Raw genomic sequence first — 19,729 nt, forward strand, 5'->3', positions numbered from 1 at the left:
CCAGGATATCATCAATCTCCCCTGGTGGGACAACCAGGATAATCTCAATCTCCCCTGGTGGACAACCAGGATATCATCAATCTCCCCTGGTGGACAACCAGGATATCATTCAATCCCCTGGTGGACAACAGGATATCATCAATCTCCCCTGGTGGGCAACCAGGATATCATCAAATCTCCCTGGTGGACAACCAGGATATCATCAAATCTCCCCTGGTGGACAACCAAGATATCATCAATCTCCCCTGTGGAGAACCCAGGATATCATCAATCTCCCCTGGTGGACAACCAGGATATCATCAATCTCCCTGGTGGACAAACCAGGATATCATCAATCTCCCCTGGTGGACAACCAGGATATCATCAATCTCCCTGGTGGACAACCAGGTATCATCAATCTCCCCTGGTGGACAACCAGGATATCACAATCTCCCCTGGTGGGACAACCAAGGATATCAATCAATCTCCCCTGGTGGACAAACCAGGATATCATCAATCTCCCCTGGTGAACACAGGATATCATCAATCCCCCTGGTGGACAACCAGGATATCATCAATCTCCCTGGTGGACAACCGGGCATATCATCAATTAAATGAGTCTGTTCGCCTGTACAGAGAATACTCCTCTTCTGTATTGTAGTTACTGATTGGGTAACAATTTAAATGGTGGACATGCTGCAGGGAAACAGCAGGAGGAAGAACCAAAGACAAATAGAAACACACACACTCCTTGCTGGGTGGACAGATCTAATGAGAGTATTGATCTGATGATGTGTTATTAATGGGTTAGTCATTGTAGAGATGCAGCAGTAGGTCAACTCATTGACCCCACTGATCAGACTGGTGACACCTGTAACCGTTTTGCAATGGCTTAATTGGGTTGCACGATGAGTCGATTGTTGACAGCTGTAGCATTTTAGCTAAGCCTAACCCTAAACCCTACCCTCATTCTCCTAACCATGCCACGTTAATTGTCCTAACCCTACCCTCATTCTCCTAACCTGCCACGTTAATTGTCCTAAACCCTACCCTCATTCTCCTAACCTGCTAACCTGCCACGTTAATTGTCCTAACCTTACCCTCATTCTCCTAACCTGCCACGTTAATTGTCCTAACCTTACCCTCATTCTCCTAACCTGCCATGTTAATTGTCCTAACCTTACCCTCATTCTCCTAACCTGCTATGTAAACATTAAACTGACATGTGGTGCACCTGGCTATGGCTGGTCTAACCAATAATGGAGCGCTGATGTTACACCCCATCCCTGTTGATCCACCCACTTATTTTGCAACGCCCACTTTCAGACACCAAGTCTACAGTAAACATTGTACCGTTTCGTTGTTGCAAATCAACAGACTGGCAAAAATACATATAGAAAGCGCAAACAACTTTGCTGCCACAAATATCTTAACATTTTAGTTGACAACAAAATAATTTGATCAACTTTGACTTGCAAAGATACCTGATATGTAGGCTACATACTAAACTAGCGGCTTTTGGTCATCTAGGTGTGACTGAGTCAAATCAAATAGCTATAATTTACACCTACATTGTTTTTTTAATGCTTTTTCAGGATGAGAACGTCTGTGCACATGGGGTGACAATGTCGGGAGTAAATTCCCCTATTCTAATCCACAAACAGTGCTCCGCTGCATTGCAACACGGGCCTCAACGTAAACACAGCGACCAATGCAAAACCTCTGCCTGGCTAGACACGGCTAGCCTAGCCACATATGATAACGTTAGCTTTATAAATAGCTACACAATAATACAAAACTAAACTCATCCGAGGGAAAACTTGGTTTCCCCATTTTTATTCTGGACACAAAGATACCTAATACATTTATTTGCAGCGAGCCGAGTCGGAAAATGTAACAGGCAGGCATTCCGCATAGCGGAATGAAATGGAACCGTGTTCTTCTAGCCTAGCATTAGCCTAGCTAGCTATGCAACCTATCCTCTCCCTCCGTGACTCACCGATGTGATTGTCCTCGATGTGGACGATTAGCTCGGCCAGAGACTCGAACTGGAGCCCACAACCCCCGAACCTGCAGGAGTTGGAGAAGAAAGACGCGGCGGCGATGCCTGTCATGGTTGCTGGCTAGTGCATTCACTGGGAGTTCGGTAGCCGGGGCGGTGCGAGGCGGGCTTCGGGTCCGGGGAAGGAGCGGGCAGAGCGGGGAGCAGTGTTGCAGACACCGGGCAGCCAGGCAGGACACAACCGTAGCTGGGGGAGCAGGAGGGACTGTGGGGGTAGAAGAGGGAGGGACGACGGCCTTACGTCATCTGTTTACCTGTTGCTTTTGTGAATGTATGTAAATGTTCCAGCGGGGAAGACTTTGCATTCCTCTCCAAAAATGCATTAACAAGGTTGTTGACTCACTAACGACTTAGTGGAATATATAATGGATGGTAGGAATGAATAGCCTGGTTGTTGGATTCAGGCTTATTAAGCTACAATGTTATAAATATGTTGTAGGCCTAGCCTATTAATACATGTCTAGAAAAATGTAATGACACACATATAGGCTTATAATATATGAATATATCACTAGAATATCCATACTAGCTAGCCTAATAGTATACAGTACCGCGATTGAGGCAACGCTGTAGGTACGTCACACGAACCACTAACCAGTCCTTCTTTGCTAAGGCAGACCCGGTTTATTTCAAAGTCATATCACAACGACACATGTAGTCCTACTCTGCAAAGCACGAACAATACCATTGACCCAGGGCTAGAGAGAGAGAAAGAGATTGGCCTCTAGATACCTCCTGAAGCATGGCTAGGTCAAGTCACCAGAGGGTCAGATTAACTCAATCATTTATTATAGGCTACATGTACTAGATGAGAATAGTCTGATTAGGCTAAATTATATTAAGTCTTTACCATCTCACCCTTAGATTAAAGGTTTAGTGTGGAGCCTTAATGTCACCACAAATACAACCACCAGGTATACATAACAATAATGTGTGTGTGTGAATAAAAGCATTAGAGGGATGTTACAGTAATGAAAGCATCAGCCTATTGACTAAGGTATCAATTACATCCATAATGTTTAGTGATTAATGTTCCTCCATTATAAGTCTAAATGCAATAGAGTGAGCTGTGTGTGTTTGTGTGTGTGTGGGTTTGTTTGTGTGTGTGTGTGTGTGTGTGTGTGTGTCTGTGAGCGTGTGTTGGTAAGAGAGAAGGGAGAATGTCCATTAAATCATAGAGCTTGACCAACCAAGGCCAGTGATCGATGGTTAATCGACCGTTAAACTGAGAGTCATAAACCACTGACCAGTGACTTCAGTCAACAAGGAACAGGGAACACAGCCACACATTTTCCAGACTGCTCTCTGACCAAGCAAGCATGTGAACACACACACAAATACACACACACACACACACAAGCACACTACAATGTGCACAAACAACACACCACGCACTTGCAGTCACCAGTGGTGTAAACTACCTAAGTACAAATACTTTAAAGTACTACTTAAGTCGTTTTTTGGGATGGTATACATACTTTACTGTTTATATTTTTGACAACTTTGACTTTTACTTCACTACATTCCCAAACAAAATAATGTACTTTTTACTCCATACATTTTCCCTGGTGCCCAAAAGTACTCRTTACATTTAGAATGGTTAGCWGGACAGGAAAATGGTCCAATTCACACACTTATCAAGAGAACATCCCTGGTCATACCTACTACCTCTGATCTGGCGGACTCACTAAACACAAATGCTTATTTTGTAAATTATGTCTGAGTGTTGGAGTGTGCCCCTCCCTATCCGTAAAAAAATCTGGTTTGCATAATACAAGGAATGTGAAATAATTTTACTTAAGTATAATAATTGTTAAGTATATTTTAACAATTACATTTACTTTTGATACTTAAGTATATTTAAAACCAAATACTTTAAGATTTTTACCTAAATAGTTATTTACTGGATGTCATTTTCTATTAAGGTATCTTTACTTTTACTCAAGTATGACAATTGGGTACTTTTCCCAGCACTGACAGTCACGGACTATGACATCACTGTAACACACACGCACACTGAGTCACACAGATGTTCCATCACACACACACACACATCTACACAACCCCTCCTATAAACATAGTGATATGGAGCACAGCCACGCAGGCAGCTGTATTCCACACAGCCAACACATGGCGCACATCAGAGTTGTATCAGTGACGCACTAACCTTAACACCATTGAGTAAATGTGAAATGCTATAATCTGTTGTTCTGGARGGCGAGAGAAAAAGAGAGAGAGAGAAAGGGAGAGACAGATGGAGAGAGAGAGAGGTAAAGACACAGAGAGAGAGGTAAAGACAGAAAGAGAGATAGAGAGGGAAAGACAGAGAGAGAGAAAGGGAGAGACAGACAGAGAGAGAGAGAGAAAGGGAGAGACAGAGAGAGAGAGAGAAAGAGAAAGGGAGAGAGAGAGAACAACTCAGAGCGACAGAGGGAAAAGAGAAAGACAGGGCAGTTTCAGTTTATGGCCGATGGCATGAGCAGTGTATTTAGTCTATTAGGCCAGTGGCTGTGAACCCAGATTACAGTGGAGTTGGATAGATTATTACCCGGTAGGTTGGATTATCTGGATTATCGCCGATAGATTTCAAGGCCCATTTAATGAGGCCAAGGACCAGACAGATGAGTCAAATAAGCCATTAGAGGAGCAAGACACTTGCACACCAACACACACATACACACACCAACRCTAGTGCTCAGCGATTARTGCTTTTTGAGGTCGGTTCGGTTTTGGTTTCTTTTTTAAAAAAAATTTTATTACATTAAACATGCAATATGTAACTTTTTGGGCAACCGACCAAATTCACATAGAAATGTCAGTTATAGAGCTGTCATTCTCATTGAAAGATTCAGATTCAGATTGTTTAATAGTCACATGTACAGGTTATCAGGTGAGATTGCAGSGTACAGTGAAAATCTTAGGCTTGGAGCTCCAACATGCAGGACTAGTAAAATGAAATAATTAAAATGGTAATAAAAAACTATAGAAATAGAACTATATAATAATAACAACTGTAACAGTGATGAATAAATACATGTTCATTGTGGTGGAGTCAGATAAAATACTGTCGAGGGCTGGGGTGGAATGACCATAGGGGGGCAGCAGCATGACCATTGAGGGGTGGGGTGGAATGACCATAGGGGGAGCAGCGCATGAACATTGAGGGGGTGGGGTGGAATGACATAGGGGGAGCAGCAGCCAATGACCATTGAGGGGGTGGGGTGGAATGACCATAGGGGGAGCAGCAGCATGAACATTGAGGGGGTGGGGTGGAATGACCATAGGGGGAGCAGCAGCATGAACCTTGAGTGAAATAAAAAACTAAAAAGTAATAATATACATATTAATAACTGGAAAAGTGATGATTGTCATTGCCAAGCAAGTCTAAAAAGTGGTAGATCTGTTCTATGTTCACTATTTCTATGCTTCCCTTTCTTAAATTTCATTTTGTGTCTTTTACTTTCGTTTTTTTGTTTACCGGTTTCAAACAACTGACAATACAATATTTTTGGTTATGGAAAATATATTCACCACGGTTTAGATAGTACAATGATTCTTTACTCTATACTTGATTGTTTTGTCGCATAAACTGAAATTAGGTGAACTAGTAGAATTTTAGCAACCAGGAAWGGGTCGGCACGATTTCGGCATAGTGCCCCTTTAAATGYGTTATGAAATAATTACATTTAAATTCTTTTAGAGCTTTTTAATAGAAAKTCTAAAGCCAAAAATAGTGAACATTCAATTGCCAAAATATTGAAATATTCCATTGTCTCTGTCAGGTCCACATTGAGTAGACAGCAATAGAAAATTATTAAAATAAAATATTTCAGTTGTATATGTTACTTAGTTTTCAGTTGATTACTTTATTATTTTTAATTTCTTAAAGTCATCATCTCATCTCTGCTCAGGCAGTAGCAGCCAGTCAGTCAGACAATGTTATCTCTGCTCCCCATACTGTACTGTCTTTAGTCATCCTATTTAGCTAGGCTAGCCTGCCTAAGCATGCTGCAGCGCTGTCTGATGAAATCATTTTACTAGTTCTTCAAAGTAGATAAGGCAATACTTTCACGAACTGTCTCTATCCCTCTCRTTATTGTGTTGTGTACATTAATCTCTCATGCGGTCTATGTGGTCTGTGCGTATCTAACCTAACACAGCAGGCGTAAAAGTGTATCCATCTCTGTACGAGCAGTAAAAAACAGGTGCAGTGGATTATGGTCGTTGTAGYTGATTACCACGTTTATGTGCTGAACTAGGTTATCTAAAGTTCTACAGCTGCACCATCGAGAGCATCCTGACTGGTTGCATCACCGCTCGGCAWCCAACCATAAGGCGCTACGGAGGGTAGTGCGTACAGCCCAGTACATCACTGGGGCCAAGCTTCCTGCCATCCAGGACCTATATAATATACTCAGAGGGAGGTCCAAAAAACTGTCAAAGACTCCAGTCACCCAAGTCATAGACTGTTCTCTCTGCTAATGCACGGCAAGCGGTACCGGAGCCTCAAGTCTAGGTCCAAAAGGCTCCTRAACGGGGCTCCTTTTTTATTTACTTAATTTTATTYAGTAAATATTTTCTTAACTCTATTTTCTTAAAACTGYGTTGTTGCTTGTAAGTAAGATYTTCACATTAAAGTCTACACCTGTTTTATTCGGCTCATGTGACAAATACATTTGATKTTAATATTTGTTTAATGAAAAATACAACTCCACATAGTTCATGACCTGATTTCTCTCGTGAATTGATTTCTCTTCAGAGAAACGGCGAGTTGGGCTCACCAAAATATGAAAGCCCATTCCCGCCACCCMAAAAAATGATATATATGTTTATACTATCTCAACATTTCGAGATATGCAAGTCAATATTTTTAGATATGCAAGTCAACATTTCGAGATACTATCTAAAAATGTTGAGGTACTAAGTAAAAATTATTTTTACAGTAGAACATACAGTTGAAGTCGAAAGTTTACATACACCTTAGCCAAATACATTTAAACTCTGTTTTTCACAATTCCTGACATTAGTAAAAACTCCCTGTCTTAGGTCAGTTAGGATCACCACTTTATTTTAAGAATGTGAAACGTCAGAATAATAGTAGAGAGAATGATTTATTTCAGCTTTTATTTCTTTCATCACATTTCAAGTGGGTCAGAGGTTTACATACACTCAATTAGTATTTTGTAGCATTGCCTTTAAATTGTTTAACTTGGGTCAAACATTTCGGGTAGCCTTCTACAAGCTTCCCACAATAAGTTGGGTGAATTTTGGCCCATTCCTCCTGACAGAGCTGGTGTAACTGAGTCAGGTTTGTAGGCCTCCTTGCTCGCACACGCTTTTCAGTTCTGCCCACAAATTTTCTATAGGATTAGGTCAGGGTTTTGTGATGGCCACTCCAATACCTTGACTTTGTTGTCCTTAAACCATTTTGCCACACTTTGGAAGTATGCTTGGGTCATTGTACTATTGTTTTGTACAGACCCATTTGCGACCAACTTCAACTTCCTGACTGATGTCTTGAGATGTTGCTTCAATATATCCACATAATTTCCTCCCTCATGATGCCATTATTGATTGTGAAGTGCACCAGTCCCTCCTGCAGAAAAGCACCCACACAACATGATGCTGCCACCCCCGTGCTTCACGGTTGGGATGATGTTCTTTGACTTGCAAAGCCTCCCCCTTTTCCTCCTAACATAACGATGGTCATTATGGCCAAACAGTTCTATTTTGTTCATCAGACCAGAGGACATTTCTCCAAAAGTACGATTTTGGCCCATGTGCAGTTGTAAACCGTAGTCTGGCTCTTTTATGACGGTTTTGGAGCAGTGGCTTCTCCTTGCTGAGCGGCCTTTCAGGTTATGTCAATATAGGACAACGATTTACTGTGGATATAGATACTTTTGTACCTGTTTCCTCCAGTATCTTCACAAGGTCCTGTGCTGTTGTTCTGGGATTGATTTGCACTATTCGTACCAAAATACGTTCATCTCTAGGACACAGAACGAGTCTCCTTCCTGAGCGGTATGACGGCTGCGTGGTCCCAGGTGTTTAGACTTGCGTACTATTGTTTGTACAGATGAACGTGGTACCTTCAGGCGTTTGGAAATTTCTCCCAAGGATGAACCAGACTTGTGGAGGGCTGCAATTTCTTTCTGAGTCTTGGCTGATTTCTTTTGATTTTCCATGACGTCAAGCAAAGAGGCACTGAGTTTGAAGGTAGGCCTTGAAATACATCGACAGGTACATCTCCAATTGACTCAAATGATGTCAATTAGTCTGTCAGACGCTTCTAAAGCCATGACATCATTTTCTGGAATTTTCCAAGCTGTTTAAAGGCACAGTCAACTTAGTGTATGTACACTCCTGACCCACTGGAATTGTGATACAGTTAATTATAAGTGAAATAATCTGTCTATAAGCAATTGTTGGAAAATTGACTTGTGTCATGCACAAAGTAGATGTCCTAACCGACTTGCCAAAACTATAGTTTGTTAACAAGAAATGTGTGGAGTGGTTGAAAAACAAGTTTTTATGAMTCCAACTTAAGTGTATGTAAACTTTCGACTTCAACTGTACATATAGGATATGTTTCTTAATTTGTWGCATTATGTGGTGATTTCCATCTGTCTATGTTGCAGAGATCAGCACATCAGGGCTGCCTGCAAACGTGTGGCAAGCTGGCATAGGCCCCAACACTTTTGATTCGGTTTGATAAAAAATAGTGGCACAAAAGCATTGAAAATAGAGACAAAGTACAGTAGTTTAGACAGATTTGCCTCATGATCTGTCAACTTGTGCACAATTAATCTGTGCTTCAATCTTATCACCTGTAGCCTACCACATCTGCAGGTAGACTAGAGAAGCCTGTGCCCTCTGAACCCCTCTGGCCAGGGGAAACAAAGCGGTAACATCATGTATTTATAGCCTAAAATATTATAATAATTGTGGCGGGAATGGGCTTCAAAAAAAAGAAAAATAACTAAATGTAATTGAAGTAATTGAACAGATGCTAGTAACTCCCACAAAAATGTTGGTTAATCGCTGAGCACTAACCAAAAAACACACACACACCAACACACACTGTACATACTGAACATTAGTTCATGACCATATGTAAACACACCTGCCAGTCCTCTCATCCTATCACCAACCACCATCCCTTGTCCATCCCCTTCCATCATACACACCGCTGTCCACAGTCAGGGACACACCTATCCAGTCAGGGACACACTTGTCCACAGTCAGGGACACACCTATCCCCAGTCAGGGACCCACCTGTCCACAGTCAGGGACCCACCTGTCCACAGTCAGGGACACACCTATCCACAGTCAGGGACACATCTGTCCACAATCAGGGACACATCTGTCCACAGTCAGGGACACACCTATCCAGTCAGGGACACACCTGTCCACAGTCAGGGACACACCTGTCCCCAGTCAGGGACACACCTGTCCACAGTCAGGGATACACCTGTCCACAGTCAGGGACACACCTGTCCACAGTCAGGGATACACCTGTCCACAATCAGGGACACATCTGTCCACAGTCAGGGAAACAACTGTCCCCAGTCAGGGAGACACCTATCCCCAGTCAGGGACACAGCTGTCCACAGTCAGGGACACAGCTGTCCACAGTCAGGGACACAGCTGTCCACAGTCAGGGTGGCAGATCAAGCCTTTCAGTTTGCATGTGTTTGTTGCGAGACCTTTTTCTCTTGCAATTTTTACTTTGTATTTTTCGGATGTTTATTGACCACATACGTTGTTCTTATTTCTTGATTCATATTATCATTTAATAGAGAACATTTCATGTTATTATTTGATATATGTGTGTGATATGCATCTCTTTTACTCATTATTTAACCTTTGTTTCTCCATGGTAGTATTCCTAATGTTATGTTGTATTTATTAATGAGTACTTTTGTATGTATCTGGTTTACCTTATGAAATACTACCATGTATGTTTTATTTCCTTGTTTTCCCAGTTCACCATCCTGCAATATCCTTTCATGATTCAAACTGCAGTAATAAAATGGGCACCAGCCCATTCAACTGCAATCCTCCTATCTGTTATAATGGACACAACACCATGATAGCCCCAACTCTAACCAGCAACAGTAACATCAAGATATAGTCCTTTATTCAAACCACAACTCTAAACAGTTTTTACAACACCCATCTGCACAAACTCACACACACTATAGTCAATCTCTTTTGTACATGAGGCCGGAGCTCTGACCCAGGTGAATAGGGATCAGTAACCTGTCTCTGTTTGTCCCGTCTCCCTCACACATCTACAGGCAGGGTGACGCAGGGCCCACATCAGGCCTCTTAGGGCCAATAAAAAGATGTTAAAAGGCTGGCTGAAGATGGCAGATAGTAATGGCTGATAATAACGGCGGAGTTATAGCTGTGGCTCTAACGGCAGTGGTGGCTGTGTCCCGAATGGCACCATATTCAACGGCAGCCCTAAGGACCCTGGTCCAAAGTAGTGCACTATAAAGAGAATAGGGCTCCATTTGGGATTGAACCAGTGTCTGCTCTCAGCCATCCGCAGGAGTCTCACTGTCTGCCTGAATACAGTTATTACAGCAAGAGAACTATTTCTCTTCTCCCTCTTCTCTCTATATATTTTGTATTTCTTTACTCTGTCTGTCATTGCCTTTCTCGTTCTCTCCATCTCTTGTTCTGTGTATCTTGGTCTATCTCAGTCTGAGTCATGTACGAACGCGCACAATCACACACACACACACACAAACAATGTTTTCTTGACCTGCCCAAAGAGTGACATGGACGCCCACAGCTAGCTTGACATATCAGTGTGTGTAATGTGACGTGACCACACCCCTCCTGAACACAACAGAATCTCAGTGATTCAGTTCCACATGAGGAAGAGCAGCTCCAGATTGCAGCCCTGTGCCGTATTCACTACTTCCTGTTTTCATGGTTGCCTTGGTCACCACTAGGCCTATTAGCATATCTGATGTTGGTTGGAGGTGAGTCACAGAGTCAGAGSGTTTAGTTGGGTTTTACACTTTGCCAACATCAACAACACAACCATATTAATAAAGCCTCTCCGAGTGGCAGTGTTGATCTAAAATCCGTTTTGCCTTTTAGATCACAATGAATAAGATTGCATGGACTGGGATTAACTGATCCTAGATCAGCACTCATATGAGAAATGTCACGAATACATGTCCAAATCACACAGTCTCTACAGCCTCTGCAGGACATGTAAGTCGCTCTGGATAAGAGCGTCTGCTAAATGACTTAAATGTAAATGTAAATGTAGATATAGGCCTGACCAAATAAGGCATTTTAATAAAATTWAAAAAATTGAGGTTCAACAGAAATTAATTGCTAATTGCTCTGTTGACTATTTCCAGACAAGACTCTTTTTTGCCGAAAATGCATGTTGCACTTGCAACAGAAACATGGTCAATTTAGTGCCAATGATCTAGAGATACAGCCTCACAGGAAGCAAAATGAAGACTGAGAGAGTCCTTTGACAACTGCATGTCACTGTTTCTATGTGGGCTACCATAGTAATAATGAATTAGCTTCTTAAGTTTCATTACAAAAAACATGGACAAGATAGCCTAATTTGACCACGCAACAATAAGCCTATAGACTTTAAGTGAAATKATTTTAGTCGATCATAAACTCTCCCCTGCACTCCTCCGTTAGACACAAGACGTCATCCCGTTACCGGTCCATATTTTATAGACAATCTGAGGCAGCATTACACCTCCTAACGGAGTACTGGTGTCAACGTCTCAGTGTGCCATGAGTGGCTAAAGACCTGGTCTGAAATTCTCCCTGGTACCGGTGTTGTGCTGAAAATCTCCCCCCTGCCAGAACCCCCCCCCCCCCCCCCCCCCCCCCCCCCCTTTCGCGTTCTTCATTGCTGGGACTTGCTAGTTGAGATTTTCTTCACTCCGTTGTCAGTTTAGCCTACATTTCACTGATCTCGTCATCTCTCCCATGTCTTATTCGACTAGTATTTTTGAAAGTGTAAGGATAATAATTCAGCCATAGCTGTTCTGAAATGTTTATTGCTTGCCAACATTTGACTCCCTCCTCTATGTTTAATATAACACACATACATTCATTATTMATTTCGGTTGCCTCTCCTGACGTGAARTTTGTTCTATGGAAAGTATTTGACTCTGATGTGTGTCACAGAAAGTTTTTGACTCGAGCCACAAAATTAAAACAGAAACTATTTGACTCTAGCCACAAAATTAAGGAAATTAGAAGGGGGGAGAGATTTTCGACACAGGGTCCTGTAGCCTGCTTTATCACTGGGCTCAGGAATCAATGTGGATTCGTGTTTATTGACATAAAAAGCCATTACGGAAYCTCGAAAGTAACTCGAAATACAATATCATACTCATTCACTTAGCCTCCAGTAAATCAACACATTCTGCCCAGAGGTATAGCCCACGCTGGKACGTCCTGTACAGCTCTGCGCAAAATCTAGTGACAGAAAGACATCCCCTTCTTCTTCCCCCCCACTCCTTCCCTCTGTCCCAAGGTCTGTCTGGCGTCCGGTCCCGCGCACCCAGGCAGCTGTTGAAGGCGGCTGCGGTTCGAGCGAGATGCCAGCCTACCGTAGACTATACGCACGGCATACACTTCTAGTTCCACTGTCCCGAGTCCCGGTAGTAGTAAACCCCGCCCATCCAAAGCGGGACCGCAATGATTTAGAAGTTCAGGAATCCCACGTGACGTCACCTTAGGGGTGATGTAATGCTTCTGTAAATAGAATGTATTGTAATCCTGCCTCAGTCCAACGTGGTTCCTCTCAACTCAGTGCCGCTTGTCCGCTCCACTTGTTAGGTAAGTTTACACAACTGAGTTCTATAGCCCACAACTGTACGGCTGGGCTGAAAACAACTTATATGCTTGCTCGAAGTCAGCGTTTGATTGATGTTGTGATATATTTGTATTTTGCTTGCGTAAAGTTTGGTGTGTGCAGTGCTGGTCCCACTTTGGTTCATCAAGCTGCATGTCTATTTGGGTGGTATGACCGCACTCCCCAACCTTGTAGGCTTGTTTATGAGGTGGTCAGGTTGATCCATAACGCGGATCATGTTATTTACAGTAGAGTGGACTGAAGGTTATCAGATGATCTGTATGTGAAGTAGCAGCTTACCCGGGCTGATCTGAGTTGATTGAGGACTTGGTTAGACAGCCTACAGAAAGAGGGGAAGTTGGAAGTTGATTGTTTCGGAAACAACTGCCGAAGTGTTTACCCAAGACCAGCTGAAGTTGGACAATCGAACTGACAGGTGTGTGTGTGTGTGTGTGATGCTGAGTGTGCGCACTGACCTGTTCACCGTTATTGTTTTTAGCCTAGTGTTCCTTTGCATAAGTGCTGAAATGAACCATCGTTTAGCCCTAAACTCTTGTTAAACAAAAACAATGCTAATGTTTGAGTTTGTGTCGTCATCCCACCATGGTATTTGCGATCTTCATTGTTGAGCATGACGTCATGTTGCTTGAGGTCTCCCGCGGAGATGTGCTGACTGTGCGTTGCTGTTTGAAAAACTCATAGGCAAGACAGATTTGCAGAAACAATTTGAGGGGAAGGCTACTCATAGCTTCAATATCACTATCGAATTTGTAATACAATTTCAGTGAGTAGCCTAGTCAAAAATAGTATTCAGATGTATATTTCATAAGTTGTAGTGATGATGATGATGATGATGATGATGATGATGCTGCTGTTGATGATGATGATAGGGTGGTTGATTCTTTTTTAGCAGTGACACACACAAACACACACAAATATATGCACGCACCTATGAAGTCACCTCTCCACACATGTGGAGCAGGGCGGAATATGGTGACTGCTTCAGAGCAGGTTTCAACCTGCCCGGAGCTGTTCCCCAGCACACTGATCCCTCCCTCTACCCCTCTCTCTCTCTCCCTCTACCAGCACACTGATCTCTCCCTCTACCCCTCTCTCTCTCTCCCTCTACCAGAACACTGATCTCTCCCTCTACCCCTCTCTCTCTCTCACCAGCACACGCTCCCTCCCTCTACCAGCACACTGATCCTCCCTCTACCAGCACACTGCATCCCTCCCTCTACCAGACACACTGATCCCCCTCCCTCTACCAGCACATGATCCCTCCCTCTACCACACATTGATCCCTCCACTACCAGCACACTGATCCCTCCCTCTAACGCAGCACACTGATCTCTCCCTCTTACCCCTCTCTCTCTCTCCTCTTACCAGCACACTGATCCCTCCATCTACCTCTCTCTCTCTCTCCCTCTACCAGCACACTGATCCTCCCTCTACCAGCACACTACTCCGTTCCCTCTACCAGCACACTGATTCCCTCCCTCTACCACACACTGATCCCTCCCTCTACCAGCACACTGATCCCTTCCCTCTACCAGCACAATGACCCCGTCCCTCTCACCCCTCTCTCTTCTCCCTCTACCAGCACACTGATCCCTCCTCTACCAGCACACTACTCCCTCCCTCTACCAGCACACTGATCCCTCCCTCTACAGCACACTGATCCCCCCTCTACCAGCACATTATTCCCTCCCTCTACCAGCACACTGATCCCTCCCTCTACCAGCACACTGATCCCTCCCTCTACCAGCACACTGATCCCTCCCTCTACCAGCACACTGATCCCCTCCTCTACCAGCACACTGATCCCTCCCTCTACCACACATTGATCCCTCCCTCTCAGCCATATCCAACCACCTGATCCCTCCCCTTACCAGCACACTGATCCCTCCCTCTACCAGCACACTGATCCCTCCCTCTACCAGCACACTGATCCCTCCTCTACCAGCACACTGATCCCTCCCTCTCTCTCTCTCTCTCTCTCTCTCTCTCTCTCTCTCTCTCTCTCTCCTTCTCTCCTCTCTCTCTCTCTCTCTTCCCTCTCTCTCTCTCTCTCTCTCTCTCTCTCTTCTCCTCTCTCTCTCTCTCTCTTTCTCTCTCTCCTCTCTTATCTCTCTCTCCTTCTGTGCTCTAATCCTGTGCCTCTCTTCCCCTCCTCTCACTGTCGCTCACCTTTTACATCTCTCTTTACCCCTCCTCCTCTTTTCTCTCCTCTCCGTCATAACTTTAACATCAGTATCCACTTACGGTGTGAGTGTGTCTGTATATTCCCTCTCCCCTTCAACCTAAACAGATCCCCACTCTCTCTCAGGCGAAACCTGCCTAAGTGGAGTGTGTGTTAGTGTGTGTTTGTTGGTTCAAATGTGCTGTCCACTGCTCATAAGAAATCCTCCAACCTGTCATCAACATCTTCATCACCATCCTCATCATCATTATCAAGGGGTAAGGAAGGTATAGTGTGTGAGAGTGAGGGGTCATTCATGAAGGACTGTAGTGCCGCCAAATTACAATTATGKTGCCTAACCTCTATGGCCAGTGAACGACCATTGTATTCTGCTTCCAGGCTAAGGGCTGGTCATGGTCATGATGGTTAAGGCCAGAGCTGGAGTCAGTTCGAATTGAAGGCAGTCAATTCAGCAAGTAAACTGAAATTACAATTTAAACTGAGTACAAGTTATTATTTTCATGTGTTCATATTTTGGAATGTTAAATTAAATCGCTTCCTGAATTGACTGCCTTCATTTGGATTTGACCCCAGCCCTGGTTAAGGATAGAGAGTCTAAGGTCTAAAGATCCTTGTGGATCAAAACCTTGTCAATAAAGGTGGCAATTGGAAGCATAATGTGTGGGTACCTTTCTTATCTCTTTATAAAGTTAACTGGAACAGCCTTCTCAGAGGACTCTGCCGGGTAAGAACCAAAACACTTTCAAGTTTTATTGAAGTGTTGTAGTTGCAGGTTCACTTGGCACATCTAAAGCCTTTTCTTTTGGGGTGTTGCTATAGGCCACGAGTGCTAACAGTCAGTACTGTAGATAATATGTGTGAAATGCTTGATAGTGTATGTGATGTAAACAGAGAGGTCTACTTTCTTGGGGACCTGAATATTGACTGGTTTTCAACAAGCTGTCCACTCAAGAGGAAGCTTCTCACTGTAACCAGTGCCTGTAATCTGGTTATGGGGTGTTTACAAACACTACAGGACCAAGTTCATCCACATGTATCGATCACATTTTTACTAATTTACATTTAAGTCATTTAGCAGACGCTCTTATCCAGAGCGACTTACAAATTGGAAAGTTCATACATATTCATCCTGGTCCCCCCGTGGGGAATGAACCCACAACCCTGGCGTTGCAAGCGCCATGCTCTACCAACTGAGCCACACGGGACCTACCCGTCTACTAATACTGTAGAACTTTGTTCTGTACCCATTGGATGCAGTGATCACAATAAAGTGTCTATATCCAGGAAAGCCAAAGTTCCAACAGCTGGGCCTAAAATAGTGTATAAGAGATCATACAAAAGATTTAGCTGTGACTCTTATGTGGAAGAGGTTAAAAATATTTGTTGGTGTGATGTGATTAATTAGGAGCATCCAGGCGCTGCACTTGATGAATTCATGAAATTGCTTCTTCCAATTAATGATAAACATGCACCTGCTAAAAAATGATTGTTAGAACTGTCAAGGCTCCATGGATTGATGAGGAATAAAGAACTGTATGGTTGAAAGAGATGGGTCAAAAGGAGTGGCTAGTAAATCTGGCTGCACATCCTAATTGCTGACTTTCTGCAAATTGAGAAATTGTGTGACTAAACTCAACAAAAAGAAGAAGAAACTGTATTATGAAGTCAAGATCAATGACATTAAGTATGATAGAAAAACACGTTGGAGTACTTTAAATGAAATCATGGGCAGAAATAGAAATTCACCTCTATCTTTCATCGAATGAGATGGCTTATTCATCATAAAAACCATTTGATGTTGCCAATTATTTTAGTTATTACTTCAATGGCAAAGTGGGTTAACTTAGGCAGGAAATGCCAACAATGAACAGTGAGCCATCATATTCATACATTAAAAAAACAAATAATGAAAGAAAAGCATTGCAAGTTTGAGTTTTGTAAAGTTAGTGAGGGAAAATGTGACAAACCTTCTGGCATTGACAATTTAAATGGAAAGCTACTGAGGATGGTAGCTGACTCTATAGCCACTCCTATCTGTCATATCTTTAATCTGAGCCTAGAGGAAAGTCTTTGTCCTCAGGCCTGGAGGGAAGCCAAAGTAATTCCGCTACCCTAGAGTCATAAAGCTGCCTTTACTGGTTCTAACGGCAGAGCTATCAGCTTGCTGCCAGCTCTTAGCAAACTGTTGGAAAACATTGTGTTTGACCAAATACAATGCTATTTCTCTGTAAACAAATTAACAACAGACTTTCAGCATGCTTATAGAGAAGGGCACTCAACAAGTACTGCACTGACACAAATGACGGATGATTGGTTGAAAGAAGTTGATAATAAGAAGATTGTGGGAGCTGTACTTTTAGATTTCAGTGCAGCCTTTGATATTATTGATCATAACCTATTGTTGAAAAAACGTATGTGTTATGGCTTTTAAACCTCTGCCATATTGTGGATTCAGAGCTATCTATCTAATAGAACTCAAAATGTTTTCTTTAATGAAAGCTCCTCTAATGTCAAACATATAGAGTGTGGTGTACCACAGGGAAGCTCTCTAGGCCCTCTAGTCTTTTTTATTTTTACCAATGACCTGCCACTGGCATTAAACAAAGCATGTGTGTCCATGTATGCTGGTGATTCAACCAAATATACGCATCGGCAACCACAGCTAATGAAGTCCCTGAAACCCTTAACAAAGAGTTGCAATCTGTTTTGGAATGGGTGTCCAGTAATAAACTGGTCCTAAACATCTCTAAAACTAAGAGCATTGTATTTGGTACAAATCATTCTCTAAATTCTAGACCTCAGCTGACTCTGGTAATGAATGGTGTGGCTGTTGAACAAGTTGAGGAGACTAAATGACTTGGCATTACCTTAGATTAAACTGTTATGGTCAAAACATATAGATTAAGTGGCTGTAAAGATGGGGAGAGGTCTGTCCGCAATAAAGAGATGCTCTGCTTTTTTGACACCACACTCCAAAAAGTCCTGCAGGCTCTAGTTGTCTTATCTTTATTCTTGTCCAGTCGTGTGGTCGAGTACTGCAAGGAAAGACCTAATTAAGCTGCAGCTGGCCTAGAACAGAGCTGCACGTCTTGCTGTTCATTGTAATCAGAGGGCTGATATAAATACTATGCATGCCAGTCTCTCTTGGCTAAGAGTTGAGGAGAGACTGACTGCATCACTGTGTTGAAATCCCAAATTGTTTGCATAGTCAACTTACACACAGCTCTGACACACACTTACCCCACCAGACATGCCACCAGAGGTCTTTTCACAGTCCCCAAATCCAGAACAAATTCAAGAAAACATACAATATTATTTAGAGCCATTATTGCATGGAACTTTGTTCCATCTCATATTGCTCAAATGAACAGCAAACCTGGTTTCAAAAAACAGATAAAGCAACACCTGACAGTACAATGCCTCTCCCCTATTTGACCAAGATAGTTTGTGTGTATGTACTGATATGTAGACTATGTGTGCCTTTACAAAAAAATGTATGTAGTTCTGTCCATGAGCTGTTCTTGTCTATTAATGTTCTGTATTATGTCATGTTCCATGTTTTGTGTGGACTCCAGGAAGAGTAGCTGCTGCTTTTGCAACAGCTAATAGGGATCCTAATAAAATACCAACAGCAAATACCAAGGAGTTTACCAACCAACCCAGCTCTCCTCATAAGACCTCATAAGACCTCATAAGATCCAGGCATTAGCTCTCCTGAAAGTCTTTTTGTCCTGGCTCTGACATACACGCTCTGCATATGTTCCAAATGGCACCCTATTCCCTATACAGTATAGTGCACTACTTTTGACCAAAGCCCCATAGGGAATAGGGTGCCATTCGGGACACACCCTCTTTCTGACACGGCTGTGAGGAATGCCTTGGGTGACAGAGTTCACTAGGTCCTGGTCTCAGTGGAAAATGAAGAGCTAGCACTTCTAATAGTTCATAATTACCCCCCCCCCCCCCCCCCCCTCTCCATTTCATTTCACTGCTGCAGTCAGCTGGGGTTGGTTGAACCCCTCTCTCTCAAGTCTCAATGCTTTCTCTCAAGTTTCAAATCTCAATGACGTTTTTTCTTCAATGGATTGATGGAGTTTTTCTCTTTCACCTAACAAAGGGAATCACAGCAAGGCTACGCTACAGAATGACAGTCAAATGTATTGGGCCCCTTGCACTTTACAATGGAGCGCATGGATCAGAATTTTCGTTTCTCTTTCATAAACTGCATTGAATGGTTTTTTTTACCCTGTAGGCCCCTTGCAACTTAACACAGGTGAGATAAAAAAACTCCTTGCCGAGAATCACTTGCCTCCAACCAAATTAATTTAGAATTTTAATAATTTTTTCCAGGTCATTTTTGCATGAAGTGAAAAATCTCATTTTCAGTATAATGTTATTTTTTTTGTCCTGTACAGTTTTGTCCAATCAAACAAATACAAGTTTCAACATTCCAATTTTTTTCAATTTTAACCTTATTAATTATAGGACATAGTGAATCGTGCAAGGGTGCCAATAGATTTGACCACATCTGTATACTTAAGCTTTAAGCATCTTAAGTTCGAAGATTGTGTCTGAGGTAAGAGTTTCATTCAGGCAGATAAATTAAGGGCATGATTCTTTGCCT

General features: G+C 42.8%; 1 protein-coding gene and 1 pseudogene across 1 annotated transcript in view; one reads left to right on the top strand and one right to left on the bottom strand.

The window, feature by feature from the left end:
• LOC111954985 (juxtaposed with another zinc finger protein 1-like) overlaps positions 1–2,370 on the bottom strand; it is a 38,378-nt gene extending 36,008 nt beyond the window's left edge. Inside the window, 1 exon segment of the mRNA XM_070436186.1 lies at positions 1,979–2,370. Coding sequence (XP_070292287.1) covers positions 1,979–2,093 — 115 coding nt within the window. The 5' untranslated portion in view covers positions 2,094–2,370.
• Positions 2,371–13,505: 11,135 nt separating this feature from the next.
• Positions 13,506–19,729, top strand: part of LOC111954901 (cyclic AMP-responsive element-binding protein 5-like) — a 31,341-nt pseudogene continuing 25,117 nt past the window's right edge.

This window comes from Salvelinus sp. IW2-2015, linkage group LG30, assembly GCF_002910315.2.
Source record: "Salvelinus sp. IW2-2015 linkage group LG30, ASM291031v2, whole genome shotgun sequence".
Classification (NCBI taxonomy): Eukaryota; Metazoa; Chordata; class Actinopteri; order Salmoniformes; family Salmonidae; genus Salvelinus; species Salvelinus sp. IW2-2015.